Here is a 16,553-nt window from a genome sequence, read left to right on the forward strand (position 1 = left end):
CAATCAATCAATCGACCGAGCCCCTTACCCTGTAGACTGGTGATGGTGAGGGGAGCCCCTGCACCTGCATGCCCGCCGCGCCCAGCGCGCCCAGCCCCGCGATGCTGACCGTCTGCACCCCGGAGCCCGGGTGATCTGGGCGGCGCTCAGCGTGAGGGGCGCCCCGCCCAGGGACACCAGGCCCCCCCCGCCGCCCCCCACCACCGTGCCCCCGCCGGCGCCCATGGGGGCCAGCGTCAGCTGCTGGTGGGGCTGCATGACGGCCCGCATGCCCCCCTGCAGGGACATGCCCCCGGGCAGCTGCAGCGTCTGCCACGTGATCTGGCCGGAGGGCGACAGGCTGGGCGTGGGGATGAGCACCTGCGCCTGGTCTGGAAGGCCTGGATGGGCTGCAGGGTCTGCCCCGGGCCCAGCTGGAGGGTCTGGATGTGCCCGCCGTGGTGGTGGTGGCCCTGCGGCTGCAGCTGGATCACCTGGTGCCCCCACCTGGCCCACGATCACCTGCTGGATGGTGCCCGCCGCCGCCGCCTGCTGCTCCATTTGGTTCTGCAGCCCGTTCTGGGCCTGATTCTGGCTCTGAGAGTCCGCCTCCCTGGCCCCTCGCCCCCCCGCCCCCCCGCCGTCGACGACACCCCTGTGTTCCGCCGTCGCCGCCGCCGGCGAGCGTCGTCGTCATCGTTGTCCCGGGCGACGAGACCGCCGTCGTCGTGGTCGTCATCAGCTGGTTGCCGTTGGCGATGGTGAACGTGCCGTCGGCCGTCTGGATGAGCTGCACGGCTCCGCCCCCTCCTAGGTTGTTGATCACGGGCAGCTGGAGGGTCATGCCGCCGATGTTTATGGGCACTGTGGTCATGAGGGGGGTCTGGGAGCCCTGCAGCGCCTGCAGCTGGAGGGGGAAGGACTGGTGGGCGGGGCGGAGCTGCAGCGGCACGCCCTGATTGGCCGAGCTGGTCAAGATGCCTGCTGGTTGGCCTGCTGGAGGATGGCCTGGCCCCCCTGGGTCTGGATGAGCTGCACCTGCTCGGACAGCCCCTGGTGGTAGGGATGGGTATCGTTAGGATTGTATCGATACTATTACTCTTATCGATACTGCTGAACGGTTCGGTACTTTTTATCGATACTCTCATCGGTTCTTTTAGATTATTATTATTTAAAAAAAAAATTATACATGTATTATTTGAACGGCTTAAGGCCATATCTGTACTTGATGTTTGTTTGTTGTGTTGCATATTTGAAATAAACTTCAATCAAATCAAACCCCCCCCCCCCCCCTCTTAAAACAAAACCCTGTGTTTAACCTAGCCATCTATAAAACATCATGCTAAAACTGTGAAACAAATGTCCTACTCCCCTAAAAAGAAAGAAATACATAGCAAACATGACTCAGTTATCCAATAGTGCTGCTGCTTTTTATTTGGTTAAAATCTTTTAGTTAATAAGACTAAAAGACTACAATATGACTACAACGATTTCACGACGGCTTCCTGTACTCGCGTTTCCGGTTAACGTCACATTTTCAACAACAGATTGCTGCTAAACACTTCATGGAAACGGAGTAACGTTACGTTATGTCGAGTTCATACGTGTAGTGTAGTATGAACTCGACAACATAACGTTAACGTTACTCCGTGTACTGTCCAGTGTCCACTGTTGCTGCCACCGTTGCGTCGCAGATGGATGGTACACTCTGTTAGCTCGGAGCTTATCAATACTCAGATTTTTTCTAATTTAGTACCGGTTCCCATTTAGAACCGGGTTTCGGGGGGCATCCCTACCTGGTGGGCGGGCTGATGTGTATCTGCTGGCCGTCGGCGGTCTGCAGGTGGGGGATGACCTGGTACTGGACCCCGCCCCCGGCGCTGGGCAGGTTCTGCACCTGGATGATTTGGAACTGCTGCTGCTGCTGCTGCTGATTGACAGCTAAACTGTTGGTCCCGCCTCCTATCGCCTTCATCTGCGGGGGAAGGAAGGGATATCATTTTACATTTACATTTTGTCATTTAGCTGAACGCTAGGGCTGACCTTCGAATTTATTTTTGGAATTCGAAGCTTCGGGTCCGAGATTCGATTTTAATTCGAAGCTTCGAGATTAAAAAATTAAAATTAAAATTTATAAATTTATATATTTTTTTATGTTGTGGGACTTGTACAGCACTTTGTTCAACTTTGTCAGTGCTGTAAAGTTTAAACCTTTTTAAATCTTAGACAAACGAAACACTTTGCTTTCATGAAATATTGTAAGCCATCATTTGAGGCTTTATTATAAAAGCAGCACAAGAACACAAATCTGTCAGTGCCGAGTCCGACCTCATCTTAAATAACAAACAGCATTGCTTGTTGTAGTTAACAAAGAGAGGCAGCGTTGATTTAGCACCAAACATTTTTTTAAATAGATTTTAAAAAAAAATTAAAAAAAAAGATTAATATTCAAAAAGAAAATTCATATTCGAATCCCATGCCCATCGAACGAAGCTTCGAGGCTTCGAAGTATTTAAGACGGCCCTACTGAACACTTACAAGTTTTGCACAACAAGTCATCAGGAAGGGCACACCTCTATCAGCTGAGTAACAATGTTCATCAAAGTGTTGAGTGCTACAGTGTGGGTTAGTTTATAAGTGCATGACAGTAAGGTTATATATATATATATATATATATATATATATATATATATATATATATATATATATAAAATACATATATATTAAAAAAAATTATTTCAGATATTGATTGAAGAAGTGAGTCTTTAGTCGACGGCGAAAGATTGGACTGGTTTCGGCTGTCCTAACTGGGGTGGGAACGAAGTTCGTTCCACCATTGTGGGGCAAGGATCGAGAATAGGCGACTTCTCTTTGATGAGATGGATCAGAGATTCAGAGGTGGTACATGTTGACCCGACATGACGTGTTACGATCTCACGCGGGGCTCATACAGAACCACGCATCTCACTGTGACACACAGGGACCTTATATCTGTGACAAATAAAACAAAACTTGAACTTAAAACTAGGGATGTTCGATATTGGCTTTTTTTTTACCGATATCCGATATACCGATATTGTCCAACTCTTAATTTCCGATACCGATATCAACCGATACCGATATATTCTGGGTTTCCCCCCAAAAAAACGTAATAATTTCAGGTAATTAACATTACATATCTCTTGTTGTGGAATTAACACAACATTATGCATACTTTTGACAATAAATAAAATCTGAATTTGTTCTTACTTGCTTGCCTGGGTAAATAAAGTTTAAATAAATAAATAAATAAATAATAAATAAAGTTTTTCTTTTTTTTTTTAAACCGATACCGATAATTTCCGATATTACATTTTAATGTCAATATCGGCCGATAATATCGGACATCCCTACTTAAAACTTGACAGACAGACATATAGATGGATAGATTACACCGCATGAAAGGGTTAACCCCTAGCCCCTCCCACCGCCCTCACCTTGCGTCCACCGGGCGAGCCGTCATTGGCCGAGGTGGTGGCCAGCGTCATGGCGACAGGCTGATTGACAGTCTCCTTGGCCATAGCGGGCGCCGCCGTGGTGATGATCTGCCAGCCGTTCCCCGTGAACTGAGCCGGCACCAGCTCCAGCTGCTGGTGGGGGACCAGCGCCTGCTGCCCGCCGGCCGTCTCCACCACGATCTGGCCCTGCAGGTGGCCCCCCTGGAACTGGATCTGCTGGGCCCCGCCCACCACCTGGGCCCCCTCCAGGCCCCCCTGCCCCCCGATCTTACTGCAGGTGGCCGCTAGCAGGGCCAAGGGAGAGGACTGGGAGGAATCCTGGAGGGAGGGAGGGAGGGAGGGAGGGAGAGAGAGAGGGAGGGATGAGGAGGGCAGAGAGAGGAAGGGAGGAGGTGAGGAGGGCAGAGAGAGAGAGAGGAAGGGAGGGGTGGAGGGAGGGATGAGGAGGGCAGAGCGAGGGTGGGGAGGGGGTGAGGAGGGCAGAGAGAGAGAGGAAGGGAGGGGTGGAGGGAGGGATGAGGAGGGCAGAGAGAGGGTGGGAGGAGGTGAGGAGGGCAGAGAGAGAGAAAGAGAGAGGGTGAGGAGGGCAGCGAGAGGGTGGGAGAGAGAGAGAAAGAGAGAGGGTGAGGAGGGCAGAGAGAGGGTGGGAGAGAGAGAAAAAGAGAGGGTGAGGAGGGCAGAGAGAGGGTGGGAGAGAGAGAGAAAGAGAGAGGGTGAGGAGGGCAGAGAGAGGGTGGGAGAGAGAGAGAAAGAGAGAGGGTGAGGAGGGCAGAGAGAGGGTGGGAGGGAGAGAGAAAGAGAGAGGGTGAGGAGGGCAGAGAGAGGGTGGGAGAGAGAAAGAGAGGGAGAGAGAGAGAGAGAGGGAGGGGTGAGGAGGGCAGAGAGAGAGGGAGGGGGTGAGGAGGGCAGAGAGAGGGAGGGGTGAGGTGGGCAGAGAGAGGGTGGGAGGGCAGAGAGACAGTGGGAGGGCAGAGAGAGGATGGGAGGGGTGAGGTGGGCAGAGAAAGAGAGAGGGTGGAGGGGGTGAGAGAAAGGGGACAGACAGTAAGAAGGAATGAAGGATATAGGGAAGAGAAAGTGTGAAAGTTGGGGGGTAGCAAGGTAAAGAGGGGGGAGAGAGAGAGAACGAGAGAGGGTGAGGAGGGCAGAGAGAGGGTGGGAGGGAGAGAGAGAGGGAGAGAGAGAGAGCGTGGCGGGGGAGGGACAGATTAAACGACAAGTGAGAGGGAGGGGGGAGACACGGAAATACAGATGGAGATCGCATCCAACGGTACGCACGCGCACACACACGCGTGCACACACACACACGCGCGCGCGCGCGCGCACGCACACACACACACACACACACACACACACACACACAGTGAGCAAAGACCCAGAGGGGAGGGACACACACACCCACAGGTCACATTATGCACACGCACACACACACCATTCAGTCAGGAAGAGAGAGAGCCCTGAGAGAGAGGGGAGTGGGAGACACCAAAAGGCAGAGAGAGAGAGAGAGAGAGAGAGAGAGAGAGAGAGAGAGAGAGAGAAAGAGCGAGGCTCGCTGTCAGTGGAAGTGGGTGTCGTTACAGGAAGCGAGTGGGCGGGCGTGTGAGAACCACATTTCTCTTTTCTCATAGCGGTGGAAGAAAATGCCTCCTCTCTCTCCCTCTCTCTCTCCTCCTCCTCCTCTCTCTCCTCCTCCTCTCTTTCAAAGGAACTAGGTCGCAGGCAAATATTTAATGCCGTACACCTCTCTCTCTCTCTCTCTTAACGCCGTGTGTAGAAACAGCTTGGGTTTCCAAATACGAGAAGCACAATTGGGTAAAAGAACAATCTTGAAAACACAGCGTTGTCGCAAGTTAACCACTAAAAGCGTGCGCTTAGGAAACCACGGCCAAACTGAAAATAACCTGCAGAAAAAGTGACATTATGAAGAAATATCGCAGACGATGTGGGGGGAAAAAAAACGCAGACGGTCGCAGGAGGACGACATTACCGACGCTGTAGGTCTCTAAAATAGATCGATACGAGGAGGAGGACATTCTGACCCTAATTCAAGCAGACAATTCAAAGTATAGTACTATTTGACGTGTGACTGACAGGCGTGTAAGCCTATTCATGAGGCTCTGGGGGGCGGGCTCTCTGTGGGGGCAGCACAGAAGCAGGAAGTACAATCCACCAGAGAGGACCCCCCCCCCCCCCCCTCTCTGTCTGGCTGGGCTTTTTGTGGGCGGACAGCTCTGGCCTGTAGGCAACTGTGTAAAACCAACACTTTTTCCCCCTTCTCTCTCTCTCTCATACCTGCGATCCAGAACTTTTCCCCCTTTTAGACGCTTTCCCTCCTTCAGTTCCCGATGATTCCTTCTTCGAGTCTGTGTAAAAGATTAAAATATATTATTATTATTATTTTTATTTTTATTATTTGTATCACATTCATGTTATTGTATAGCTTTAACAGTGTAGTAGTAATAGATGTGCTATAATAGACAGCAACTCGTAATAACTATATGGCCCATGTAGACACGTTTTAGTTACAGGAATATTGATACACAAAACAAAGCTAATCAATGATGACAACTAATAACAGTAACCTCGTCATCAACATCAAATGTATATACTCTCTTTTTTAGACTCTTTTTGTATCACAAACAGTACTGTATTTGCAAATCTGGTATGTCATAAATGTCTATATGTAGCAGTACTGTCTATCTGTATGTCATATGTTATGATGAATTGAAAATGGGGGACCCTGATGTAAACAAGACGAAAGTCTTTCTCTGGTCTGCATCCCCTTGACAATTGTGTGTATTGAGCCGTACTGTGCATTGTACCCATTCTGTACAATCTGTTAATAAAATGTTCAATCAATCAATCAATCAGATAGACAGTACTGCTACATCTATACATTCATGACATACCAGATTTACAAATACAGTACTGTTTGTGATACAAGAAGAGTCTAAAAAAGAGAGTATATACATTTGACGTAGAAACTGTACATTGGAGGAGGTTATTATAACTTAATAATAATACTGTCAGAGAGAGAGAGAGAGAGAGAGAGGGGGAGAGAGAGAGAGAGAGGGGGGGTGTAGGCGGAGAGAGGGGGGAGGCGGGTACCTACCACTCATAACGCATTAATATACCGAGGAGGAGAGAGAGAGAGAGAGAGAGAGAGAGAGAGAGGTGTAGTTCAGGAGAGAGAGAGAGAGAAGGCCGACCGGGGTGCAGACAGCGGCGGAGGGGCGGCAGGCGAGCGGTAGGACGGCCTATCTTTTCCGCGAATGGCTGGTAGCTGGGCCGTGGCGTATCTTTCCCCGTTCGACGAAACCAACCCACCCCGCCAGGAAGGGCGGTGCCAACGCGCAAAGAGGCGCACACAATCACCACACAGCCAAATAACAGGGAGGGAGGGAGGGAGGGAGGGGAGGAGGGGGGAGAAAGTCCGTGACCGCGTCCCCGTCGTCGCCCCTCAAACCGAATATCCCTTTAGCGGCGCGGCGGCGCTGACAGTCCATACAAGAGCAGATCTCTTCTTCTTGTTTGTTTGCAGAATTGCATCCGAGACGAGGCCAAGTTGTGCTCGAGGCCCACCCACTGCCATTTAATAATAAGCACCACCAGGCCAACACCCTCCTCCTCCGTCCTCCTCCTCCTCCTCCTCTCTCACCGCTTCTCTCCGCCGGTGTGTCCGCCGCGCCGCGCCGCCGTGGTCCAACTCGCCGCGCCGCGGTTTGCGCGCCACGTCAACCGTCGTCCTTCATGCAACAGAAAAAAAAACTGTATTTTTTTATGCGTTATTCTTATTTTCTTTTGCACACAATTGATTTTGGAAGCTAGTACTACAGAGAGATAGCTGTGTGGCTTTTTTTGTGGGCGGACGCTGCTCCTCCCACTTATTCAGATTGGACGGCAGGACTCAGCCGAGGTGGGAGTTGTGTTTTGCTGAAGCCTCGCCTTCTTCTCGAGTGTGCCCTGGACTACGACTCCCGTGATGCCCCGCGCGGCGCAAGCGTTTGTGTGCAACACTTCCGGTATTTCTCGAAGACACTCTGACGTCACGAGACCGCCGCCATCTTGGTATTGGGGGGAAACAAACGGATTTCTACTGATCAAATGTATGCGTTAAGCTCCGTTTTTATTACATAATACATACATAATACATAATATTTGATCACATTCTTGTTAATTTCATAACCTTTCCATATAATTAGTTTTGAAAATATTGAGGCCAACATGGCATTTCACTGTTTCAAAAGCCTTTCTGGTGATTCTAAAAGTGCATGTTTCCCCCCCAAGCCATAGACTACATGCACTTAGACAGAAAGTTAAACAGACAGGAGGTTGACTTCGAGAATGGAGAGAGAGGGGGGAAGGGAGCGCGTGAATGAATAATAATAATAACTTTATTTGTATAGCACTTTTCATACAGAAATTGCAGTTCAAAGTGCTTCACAACGGTATAAAAAAATACAGGCATAAGCGAGTATAAAAAAATAAATACAAAAAGATAGAGAGGTGGTAGCAAGGTAAGGTAAATCACAGTTTTTCCAGTAATACAAATAATAAAATAGAATAGATTAGATAGAGTAAAAAGGTGCGGTCAAGGCTCTAGTCAACATTCATTTTATCACCTCGCGCTCTCCCCCCCCCCCCTTTTACCCGCCATCACGAGCTCCATGTAACGCGGAAGTGCAGTGTGTCTGTCTGGCGTGTAATACGCGTCCTGGAGGTGGGGGACTACGACTCCCGTGATGCCCCGCGGCAACAGTTGTTAGAGCGGAGTCATGTTGCTGTGAGAGGTCGAGAGAAGGGCGGAGTCATGTTGCTGTGAGAGGTCGAGAGGAGGGGGGCGGTGACTTGCGGGCTGTGGGGGTTGGGCGAGTGAGGACGGGGAGGTGTGTTGTGTCACTCTCTCCCTCTTCATCATATAAGAGGGTCACCACTCTCACACAGACTGCTGATAACAAGACGGCACAGTGGAACTGGACTTATCAGTGTCGGCCATAAACAGTTTAACAACATACTCTGCTTAAAGTGGCATTTCCCAAATGCCCCAATGCTGGCAATAATCACAGGAGTGATAATGATTGACTGTGTATGAATGCGTGGCTATTTATTTGGAAATTAACAAACACATCATAAAAACAAATTATAATGACCAATTTTTATTCATGAGTAAAACACTTATTTCCAAGGTGGTCCTCGATGGAAGACATAAAAACAGTATAGCCTACTAGCAAATGGAACAGTACTGTGTACCTGTATGTCAGAAATGTCATGATCTGTATGTTGCGTATGTCATAAAATGTCATGAATTGAAAATGGGGGACTCTGATGTAAACAAGACGAAAGTCTTTCTCTGGTCTGCATCCCCTTAACAATTGTGTGTATTGAGCCGTACTGTATTGTACCCATTCTGCAATCTGTTAATAAAGTTTTCAATCAATCAATCAGGAAGAACTAGAGTTTCAGTATCCCCCTGTCTACTCTATATATAGCCCTGGAATCTGATTTCCTGCCCTATAGGCTGCTGAGCCATTTGCTCTTCCCATAGTTGAGCCTTTGTTTAAAAAAAAAAAATGCTTTTAGTTTGACTTTGCCTGGTAGGCGGCAGAGGTATAGTTAATTCCAAAAGTACAACACACGTGTAGAAGAAGGAGCTTCTTGCTATCTTACTCTTAGCTTTAGGAACACTGCAAGACATAATGCTAGCTCTGGTGTTATGGTCGTGTTGTGCTGTAGCTCTCTTACTTTAACCACATGAGTTGGCACATGTCTTGCATTGTCATATCACTTCAAAGCTAACACTATGTGGGTAATCCCCAAACAGCTGCTGAACACCAGTCTTCCTACCAGCCATGCAATCATAATAGACCTGGCTGGGGGAGTCACGTGATAGGCTGGGGGAGTCACTATCTCCCTAAGGCAAAGGCACTAAAAGCAAGACTACAAACATCTCAAAACAAACTGGTCAGACTACTGCTTGACCTTACTCCTAGAACCCACCTCACCCCTGCCCCTTTTGACAACCTAGGATGGCTTAGAGTAGACGACAGAGTACAGCAACTTGCAATGGGCCTGGTCTACAAGATACACTACACACGACTAAGGTACCCCCATGTACATGTCGAAATACTTAGGTCAGTGAATACCACGACCACAACCCCAGAGGGAGTTCCACAAATCATGTTAAACCCAGATTTGGCACAAACAAGGGACTAAACACGTTTCGTAATTATGCCGCATCAATGTGGAACGCCCTACCCACAGCCGTAAAAAAAAATGTGAATCCCTACCCACCTTCAAAACCGCTCTCAAAGAGCACCTACGGGAGGCTGCAATTCTAAACTGGCCCCCGTAAATGTCCAAACCCCTTAATATTTTCTGTTAGGATCTCTGTTTAACAGTACTGTATATTTGCATATCGCGTATGTCACAAATGTAACAGTACTGTATACCTGTATGTCATGTATGTCAGAAATGTCATGATATATATCTGTATGTTGCGTATGTCATAAATGTCATGATGAATTGAAAATGGGGGACCCTGATGTAAACAAGACGAAAGTCTTTCTCTGGTCTGCATCCCCTTAACAATTGTTTGTATTGAGCCGTACTGTATTGTACCCATTCTGCAATCTGTTAATAAAGTTTTCAATCAATCAATCAATCAATCATGCAGCGCTTAACTCGTAACGCCGACAAAGACTCCTGCACTTCTTCCGTTGTGAAGGAAACACCTCAGCTGACTTCTGCCCCCCAGGAAGATACGCGTTATTTTTTTTCGTAGCCGCATTTCTGGCAGACGCTCTCTGATTGGCCACTGACTGACGCTCTCTGATTGGCCACTGACGCGTTTGCCCAATCGCCCGACGAGCTGTGTCTTTGCCCATTTCCGCATCGAACAGCCTGCAAACTACCTGGCGTTCTATCACCATGCTCTAAGTCGACAAACTCTAACCTTAACCAACTTCGAAAGAGTGCCTAAGCTTAACCAGTGTAGAAACAGGCGTCGGCCAATCAGAGAGCATCTTGCCAGAAATGCGGCTACGAAAAAAAATAACGCGGAAGATACCTTTCATGAAAAGAGTGTCTCTGGCGATGAGGTCATCATCCTCTGACAGCGACACCCAGAGTCTATCAAGCCAGACAAGCAGCTGCCCCGACGCTCCCTCAACCAGAGTGCTGAGTAGGGCTCTCAACCAGAGTGCTGAGTAGGGCTCTCAACCAGAGTGCTGAGTAGGGCTCTCAACCAGAGTGCTGAGTAGGGCTCTCAACCAGAGTGCTGAGTAGGGCTGTCAACCAGAGTGCTGAGTAGGGCTCTCAACCAGAGTGCTGAGTAGGGCTCTCAACCAGAGAGTAGGGCTGTCAACCAGAGTGCTGAGTAGGGCTCTCAACCAGAGTGCTGAGTAGGGCTGTCAACCAGAGTGCTGAGTAGGGCTCTCAACCAGAGTGCTGAGTAGGGCTCTCAACCAGAGTGCTGAGTAGGGCTCTCAACCAGAGAGTAGGGCTGTCAACCAGAGTGCTGAGTAGGGCTCTCAACCAGAGTGCTGAGTAGGGCTCTCAACCAGAGTGCTGAGTAGGGCTCTCAACCAGAGTGCTGAGTAGGGCTGTCAACCAGAGTGCTGAGTAGGGCTCTCAACCAGAGTGCTGAGTAGGGCTCTCAACCAGAGTGCTGAGTAGGGCTCTCAACCAGAGTGCTGAGTAGGGCTCTCAACCAGAGTGCTGAGTAGGGCTGTCAACCAGAGTGCTGAGTAGGGCTGTCAACCAGAGTGCTGAGTAGGGCTCTCAACCAGAGTGCTGAGTAGGGCTGTCAACCAGAGTGCTGAGTAGGGCTCTCAACCAGAGTGCTGAGTAGGGCTGTCAACCAGAGTGCTGAGTAGGGCTCTCAACCAGAGTGCTGAGTAGGGCTGTCACATTATTTTCGATTTTCGAATTTAATTTCGAATTTACACAAAAACACGAGATTCGAACGTGAATGGAGAAATTTGAAAAATAAAAATAAAACATTAAATTATTATAATTATAATAATAACTTAAAAAAAAAAAAAGGGATACCGGTAAAAAGCGTTTGGAGTTGTTTTGTGCCGTTTCAGAGGAGGATTATGAGGCGAGGTAAAAAAATAATTGTTTATACACATAATTGTTTGTACATTTTCATTGTTTCTAATGCTTCATGGAGCATGTTTACATTTGCTCAGCCTCATAGTAGAAAAACACATTCTAAAATCGTTTTTGTGTTGTAGTATACAGTGTGTATGTATGAAAACAAACGGCCAGGTCATATAGGTGAGACTGTGCTGAAAAGAACGATACCAAACATACCACGGTAAAAAAGAAAGTAGCCAAAACGTTGAAAATAGCTTAGACTGCACATCCACTGCACATCCACTGCACATCACACGGTGGCTAGCCTTGCTTCAATAGAAGCCCCCTAGTATCCAGGGCAGTGTTTTCCTCACTGTTGGAGCGGCCTGTCTGTTCTACAGCATCACCAGGACCCTGCTCTGAAGGAGGCGAAGCACTTCCCCCTCCAACAACCTCCCCAAAGGTTGCGGAAAGAGGAACAGTAGCGGTCGGCCTTCACTCTCACTTCCACCCTCACGCGAGCACATCTCGGGGGCCACCTCTGATCCCACGGCACCTGGGCCTGTACGGCGGGGCTTCATCATGGGCACAGCGTGCCTCTGCACCTCCTCTCACGGGCCCGTCTCAGAGTCGGCGTCGGGACCAATCTAATGGGCGGGCAGAGGCTCACAGCAGGGGGGCATTATACATTCCCATTCGAGAACTCAAGCGGTGACATAAAATATAGGCTTCAGAAAACGGAATTTCCCTCCCGCCGCAAACCGACACACAAAACACACTAACCTCCAATCTCAAAACACGAGTGCACGTTTCGACGTATGGTCTCTCTCTCTCACACAGACACAAAGACGCGCATCGGCGAAACCACGAGTGACAAGCCTACGGATATTTAAGTAGGTACAGTACAGTACAACTATCACCATTGCCATCAATAAATAATATATGATCACAGTCAATGCAGCCAGGTTTCCAGTAGCGCCTATACACAAACACGCACACGCCCCGATCTCAAAACAAAACAAGGTCTCTCTCCCTCTCTCACACACAGCATTACAGACGTCACGTGGAATCCCAAACACTTAGATTCCCGCTCCTCCCGGGCAGCGTGTCGATGTGTCCTTGAGCGAGACACTTAACCCCCTAATTGCTCCCGATGAGCAGGTTGTGGCACCTTGCGTGGTCGCCTCCGCCGTCGGTGTGTGAATGTGTGAGTGAACGGGTAAAAATGTGAGTAACAAATTGTAAAGCGCTTTGGATAAAAGCGCTATATAAAAAAGCAGCCATTTACCATTTACCAGGCCTATACAGTATATACCAAGAATAACTTCAGTATGAGTACAGCATATTTTGCATATTGTTAAAAGAGCCGAGGCGAAGGACGGTCGGGTGGCGTAGCGGAGATTGCGCTTGTGACTAATGCAAGAGGCTGCGGTCTCGACTCCCGGAGTCAGCATTGCCTGCGGCTTCGGCCGATCGTCATACTAACTCGTTTGGCTGAGTTAGCGGGAGGGAAGTCGTGGGTGGTAATCTGGCGTTGTGGACAGCGACGCCTACAGGTCAGGTCTGGGCGCCTGCTCAGCGTAAAGGCAGGAAGTGGTGAAGGCAGCGTGACCTCCCACGTGTTACACTTGTCTTCACCAATGAGAGTCCTCGCTGCCAGGTGAGAAGAGAGCCACTGGCTGTCTCCGCATGTGTCGGGGGAAGCATGTGGTGGACTTCAGGGTTCCCTTGTACCGACCAGTAGGGGGAACATGCGCACAACGACCAGGTAAGGGAGGGGGGGAATTGGCGTAACGACTAAATTGGGACGGGGAGAAAAGCATAGAAAATCAGGCGGAGAAAAAGAGGATTAAAAAAAAATAAAGAGCTGAAGTGAGTGGCACTGAACCTCCTCAGGACGCTGTCCTTCCACTCAGTTGTACATTTTCAGCTGAGGTCTTTCTCAAACGCCGGCTGAACCGACCGGGCCTTTCCGTTTGTGGAGCATTGTCGCGTCTGTGGTCCGAAAACACGTTCGTAAAGTTGAGAATGAGTTCTCGCACATTGCTGTGTGGACTGGAGGCTTGCCGACAGTTAATGCGTGCTTGAAAGCGCTCAGTAGTACACTGGGCATTTTTTTCTTCTTCATTTCAGATATTGATTGAAGAAGTGTGTCTTCAGTCGACCGCAAAAGATTGGACGGGTTTCAGGCTGTCCTAACCCAGTGGTGGGAACTGGGAGTTCGTTCCACCATTGTGGGGCGAGGACCGAAAATAGTCGGCTTCTCTTTGATGACCCTCCCGCCTTTTAGTGTCTACAGAGTAGAGGGGGAGCCCTTCTGGCCCTTAGTCTCTCTAACCCCAAGCAGCCTTTTAGTGTCTAGAGTAGGGCTGACCCCTATTAGTCGATTAGTCGACTAATCGGTCGAAAGGAGCCGTAGTCGACTGGCCAACCTCTTAGTCGAATATAAAAAATAAAAATAAATATTAAAATAAATTTTTTAATTTTAATTTTTATCATTCTTTCCAAAAGCAAAGAGGCCTAGAAGCGTGGCTAACGCTAATGGCACGCATACCAGAGGCTAACTGCCTACGAAAACAGGCACAGAGGCACTGAAAGAGGATTTCACCCGTCTAATGAACACACTATACTAGACAAATATCAAGATGTATCCATCAGTGGACCAATTGCATGCTTTTGCAGAGGACAAGAAGCCTTCAGTCGACTCATTCAGACATTAAGCACCCCCCACAGCCCAGATGGAATGATAAAAAAATAAAAAATAAAAAATGTAAAATATTATATATATATATATATTTTTTTGTCGACCAATAGTCGACTAACGGCAAATTTTGGCCAATCATAGTCGACCATCCAAATCCTTAGTCGGGGACAGCCCTACAACAGAGTGGATTTCCATGGTGGTGCGCCTATTGTAGCAATAGCTCAGCTTCCCGGAGCCATGTTGTGCTGTGGAAGAAAAAAAAAAGTTCTTGTTATTGACTCGTGTCAATCTTCCATGTTTTCGCTATAGTGTCTGCCTTATGTCTCTGATCTTGTTTTGAGTTTATTTTCTAGACCATGTTACATGTGTATAATGTATTTTGTTCATATATGTTTATGGACAATGGGATGGGAGTGGAACTTTGTACAAGCCCTTTGGGCTTTGTTCCGTCCTATAGCACTGTTTATTATAATTTTTTTTTTTATAAATAATGTGCTAAATAAATAAAACGAAACTAAAACTAAGTGTGGCCTACGGTGTGTCAGCATGTTGTGTAGAATAGTTAATATTTGCATCGAGTGTTTTACCCCGTGGCCTCCTTACGGACGCTAAATATCATGCCGCTACTGACCGTAATTACTAATCCACACAACTCAGCTAGTGGAGCGCTAGATTGTCAGGCGTCGTCCAGGGTTTTAATAAAGGGGAACTATCTTATAAATGGCCTTTTCCAGTGTTTAGCATTATTTTCTAGCTATGTGGACTTATATTAAAATAGGATCTATGTCTCTAATTCTCAATTTGGCGCATTCTTCCAATTCTCATCTCACAATATTGTCCCTCACTCAAGTGAGTCATCTGAAATTGTGCGTATCTGTGACGTCAGAGGTTTCTCATCTGCATAATAACGCCCGCCCCATTTATGCTTGTATAGCCAACTGCCAACTGCCAGCTATGCATTTATGCTTGTAGCCAACTGCCAGCCACCTGTATTACTCATTAACACTTTCAATGCCAACAACGCTATATGTCGTTTGTTCATGCCGACCGTTCATTGCCAACGACGCGATATGTCGTTTGTTTTTTTATTAGCGATTTGAATTAATATGTCATCAATCTAGTCTCACGTTAGTGCTGAAAACTCTCTCTGAGCTCCATTGGGAAAATACCGCCCCCTACCGTCTCCCTGTGGTACTGCACCCCTTTGAAATGGATTGCATGAAAACACATGGGGGGGGGGGGATCCAGTTTCCTCATTTTACTTCTCGCGCAAGCCACCCGAGACGATCGGATTCATTGTGGACCATCAGAACAGCGTGGAATACATATTTCCAATACGCAGCGTTGGATCAATAAACAAGATCGATATGGCAATCAGGAATTGGAATAATCTTTTTGGAGAACATCTGATCTGAGGTAAGGAATCTATTTTACCAGTCTTAGGATAATCAGAACTTTTTTCACAGAGATATCAACGTTTGCCCTATGCGTGTGTGTGTGTGTGTGTGTGCTGATCAGGAAATGAGAGATTCGATTTTTCAGCTCGCTTCTCTAGCGTGCATAAGCGACGGCCAGATTAGACACATAGCCATAATTTAAGACATAGATTATGCGTTCACAAATGCGAGTGCTATATCATTGAAGTGGGTGGCGGCATTCAAGGGGGTAAAAAGGAAAACACGGCCGGCACGGAAAGTGTTAAGAGAGACCGCTTGGCCCCTGCGCGTCAATGTCTCTCTCTCTCTCTCTCTCTCTCTCTCTCTCTCTCTCTCTCTCTCTCTCTCTCTCTCTCTCTCTCTCACTCAAATCGCATTCCGAGTATGGGCGGAGCCTAGCCTCAGAACGGCTTAAAATGTTGAGGTAGAAAAATGCTCTTTTTGAATACTTGAAAAAAAAAAACTACAGATGTGTTCCATAAACTCACAAGAATTGTGTAAAATTGCCCAAATAGTGAAAGAAATAGTCAAATAGTTCCCCTTTAATTTCCTTCACACTACTGCTGCCTGTCCACCAGGGGGCCCCAGACACCTCCTACCCAGCAGGGGAGGCGAACGCCTGCCTTTCCCTTGCCCCAAAAGGGGGACATTTCCCCATTCCTTCCCCAGTGTATTTTGTATAATAAAGTTTGTTACTCCTTGTCACCCGTTGTTTCTGTCTGCTCTGTTGGGAACCTACTACAAACCCTGTGATATTATTTACCACCTACTGAATAGAGAGTTATGTACTTACTAAATCATACCTAATGAAAACTGAATCAATATGAGTGCATGCTTACCAACTGTTTCGCCTGTTTT

The 16,553-nt window shown here is 47.9% G+C and overlaps 1 protein-coding gene across 1 annotated transcript in view; it reads right to left on the reverse strand.

Moving 5' to 3' along the window:
- Positions 1–7,330, reverse strand: part of sp4 (sp4 transcription factor) — a 73,803-nt gene extending 66,473 nt beyond the window's left edge. Inside the window, 12 exon segments of the mRNA XM_084327062.1 lie at positions 29–55; positions 58–132; positions 135–368; positions 371–482; positions 484–648; positions 650–960; positions 963–1,032; positions 1,348–1,351; positions 1,776–1,954; positions 3,456–3,794; positions 5,769–5,839; positions 6,589–7,330. Of these exon segments, the coding sequence (XP_084183188.1) occupies positions 29–55; positions 58–132; positions 135–368; positions 371–482; positions 484–648; positions 650–960; positions 963–1,032; positions 1,348–1,351; positions 1,776–1,954; positions 3,456–3,794; positions 5,769–5,839; positions 6,589–6,595 (1,594 nt within the window). The 5' untranslated portion in view covers positions 6,596–7,330.
- Between the last annotated feature and the right edge of the window lie 9,223 nt (positions 7,331–16,553).

Source organism: Notolepis coatsorum (genome assembly GCF_963971535.1).
Source record: "Notolepis coatsorum genome assembly, chromosome: 13".
Classification (NCBI taxonomy): Eukaryota; Metazoa; Chordata; class Actinopteri; order Aulopiformes; family Paralepididae; genus Notolepis; species Notolepis coatsorum.